Below are 2,835 nucleotides of genomic sequence, written 5' to 3' on the forward strand. Positions count from 1 at the left end.
ATGAATTCACAGCCCAAAACGGCCATTGAAGCTCTCGCATTGTGCAATTCCAATCTCTATCCGACAATTCACAGCCTGTTGTCAATATTGTGCACCATGCCTGTTTCAGTAGCAACGGCAGAACGTTCATTTTCTACCCTGAGGCGGTTAAAAACGTGGATGCGCTCCAAAATGAATGAGGAAAGACTAACGGGATTAGCCTTAATGAACATTCATCGCGATATTGAATTAGATATTGAAGACATTATAACAAGGTTTGGCCGAAAAAAATGTAGAAAAATGACATTTGTCTTGTAAATATTTCATGTATATAACAGAACAATGTTTTGAAGAATGTTTTTCAATTTAAAAAAAATCAAGAAGTTGAAGTGTTTGGCTTTTTGTTATTTATTTCATAAAATATCAAACCTCAGTTCAAAGTGGGGGGGCGATCGTCCCCACCGCCCCCCCCCCCTCTGGATCTGTCATTGGAGTTACGCGTAGTGGAATTCATTAAGTTTTTAATCACACTGGTTGATGTTAAATACAACATCTCAATCAAGTTATCAACGGATATATCAAATCAAACTGATATGTTAACTTTAACATAAATGGTGCTGATAAGGTTCGTTGATGACACGCAAACGACGGTGACGAGAATGACGATGACTTACTTGTTTCCGCAAAGACAGAATGGTAGATAACAACCGGGTTGACAGCACGCTGGACCAAGACAGGCCTGGAAACCTGGACTTATGCACGGCTGACAACATGGCCATCCACAATCCGAGAACACGAGAATAGGACAAATTGTATTACCACTGCTTCCCTTACCGCTCTTCCTTTTTCTTTTCTTCCTTTTCCTCCTCTTTTTCTTTCTGCTATCGTTCGTGTTCTTTTCAACATCCACTTTCTTTTCAAATGAACTGAACCTGGAAGAGTAATAAGTTGTTAGTGGCATTTTGTTTGGTTGATTGGTTTGGTCGGTTGGTTTGTTGGTTGAATGATCGTTTGGTTGGTTGGTTGGTTGGTTAGTTGGCTGGTTGGTTGTCTTATTGACTGGTGGACGGTTGCTTCAAACAAATTAAAAAAGGTATTGAAGTAAAAAAAATTGTACACATTATATATTCAAATATTACATCAAATTTTGTCTCAACACGACACAATATATATTTTATAAACCTTTTGGGAAATACCAGCAAACATTGGGCAGGGTTGTTCAAAGCCTGATACTAAAATGTTTATTTGCATTTTCACTAATAATATAATTTATTATTACTAATTATAATTTTAAATAGAATATAACAATAATAACGTTGATATAATGTATATTTTCTTTTAATATAAGAACGAAATGGACAATGAAACGCCAACCTGGACGACGACGGCTGGTTATTTAAAAGTGATGTTTGAGTGTTTGTGTAAAAACTCTCCTCCAGAACAATGAAATAATAGATAACATTTTTTATTGTTTTCAAATAAAACAGTATTTTTGACTTATCATAAAAATAAAAATGTTATTTATTTGTAACAGCTTAAAAAATGACGACACATCTCCAGTGGTGTCATGGCTGTCTCATAAACAATCGGCGATGAACCTTCTATAATTTTGTTCTTTCTATTTTAAAAATTTTTTGTCTTTCTTTAAGACCTGTATTTTAAAAAAGTCTTAATTTGTAACATAAACATTTTATTTCAAGCTTTTAATCAAGCACTTATTTTATTTTACGCACCACATCTTGAAATTTTGTCTGCAGCACACCAAATAACGTCGAAGTTAGAGAAAGTTCAAAGAAAGGAAAAGTAAAAAAGCTAACTGAATTAAATCATCTTAATTCTACACTACACCAACCTGACTTCTGATCAAGAAGTGAGTTTAATATGAAGATAAAATACATCTTTTTCTATGTTCTTTAATAAAAAACTTGATAATAGTTTATGGTTGTCGTTTTAATTTCAGTGGAAACTCTTCCTTGTTTGAAGATAAATTTTTTTAGTTTTGTTATTAAATTTGGATGCACAAAAAACTTTTATTTTAATTTTTATTTAAACTTTCAATTATTTAAAAAGTTATTTATAAAATGCTCCTTTTTGACTTTTGTATTTAATACCGTTTGGTACAAAGGTACTAAAGAAATAACAAGTTTCGGGCCATTAGGGTTCGCTGACATCCAGATTTGGCCACGCCACCGCTGTAAATTTCTTATAAATTAAAAAAATTTATACGCACATATTTGAATTGATATCTGCCTTTCCAAGTATTGAAACTAGGCGAAAATAATTTGCATAATTAAAAAATTTACATGGTGAACCTGGTTGATGTGGTTTCTTCTTACGTCTGACATCCTCCTCCTCCTTCTCATCATCATCATCTTCATCATCATCTTCATCATATAAATGATCATCAGCATAAAAATCAACATCGTTTTCATAACTATGGCAACCATTATCGTCATCATCACTGCTAACATCATCGCCATCATCATCACTAGTTACATCATCATCATTAGTTACATCGTCATCATCATCAAAATCGTTGTCGTCGTCATCTGAAATTAGTTGATGATGAGTGCTTTGTAGGGTAATCTGAGTCGCGCTCGACTTGTCGTGGAACATCTTGGACATCTTGAAAAATTTTAAAATCAGATTGTTTATTCATATTGCATTGTAACAAATAAGATATCTTTCTTTATGGCATTAATTTTAAATAATTATGAAAATAAAACATATAAATATGATTTAAATTAGATTCAAAAAAGAAAGAGATCTTAATAAAATATGAAATTAATTACTCTTAATCAGCGGCTCGCCATTAACAATAATTAGTTATTCTTCTTCGGGCTGACTAGCTCAATG

General features: G+C 32.8%; 1 protein-coding gene across 1 annotated transcript; it reads left to right on the plus strand.

Moving 5' to 3' along the window:
• HELRODRAFT_63503 (hypothetical protein) lies at window positions 1–297 on the plus strand (the record flags this gene model as incomplete). The annotated part of the gene is made up of 1 exon (XM_009010877.1): window positions 1–297. One exon carries the CDS (start codon window positions 1–3, stop codon window positions 295–297), a length of 297 nt encoding a protein of 98 aa, XP_009009125.1.
• Window positions 298–2,835: the final 2,538 nt, after the last annotated feature.

This window comes from Helobdella robusta, assembly GCF_000326865.2.
Source record: "Helobdella robusta unplaced genomic scaffold HELROscaffold_1, whole genome shotgun sequence".
In the NCBI taxonomy this organism is placed as follows: domain Eukaryota; kingdom Metazoa; phylum Annelida; class Clitellata; order Rhynchobdellida; family Glossiphoniidae; genus Helobdella; species Helobdella robusta.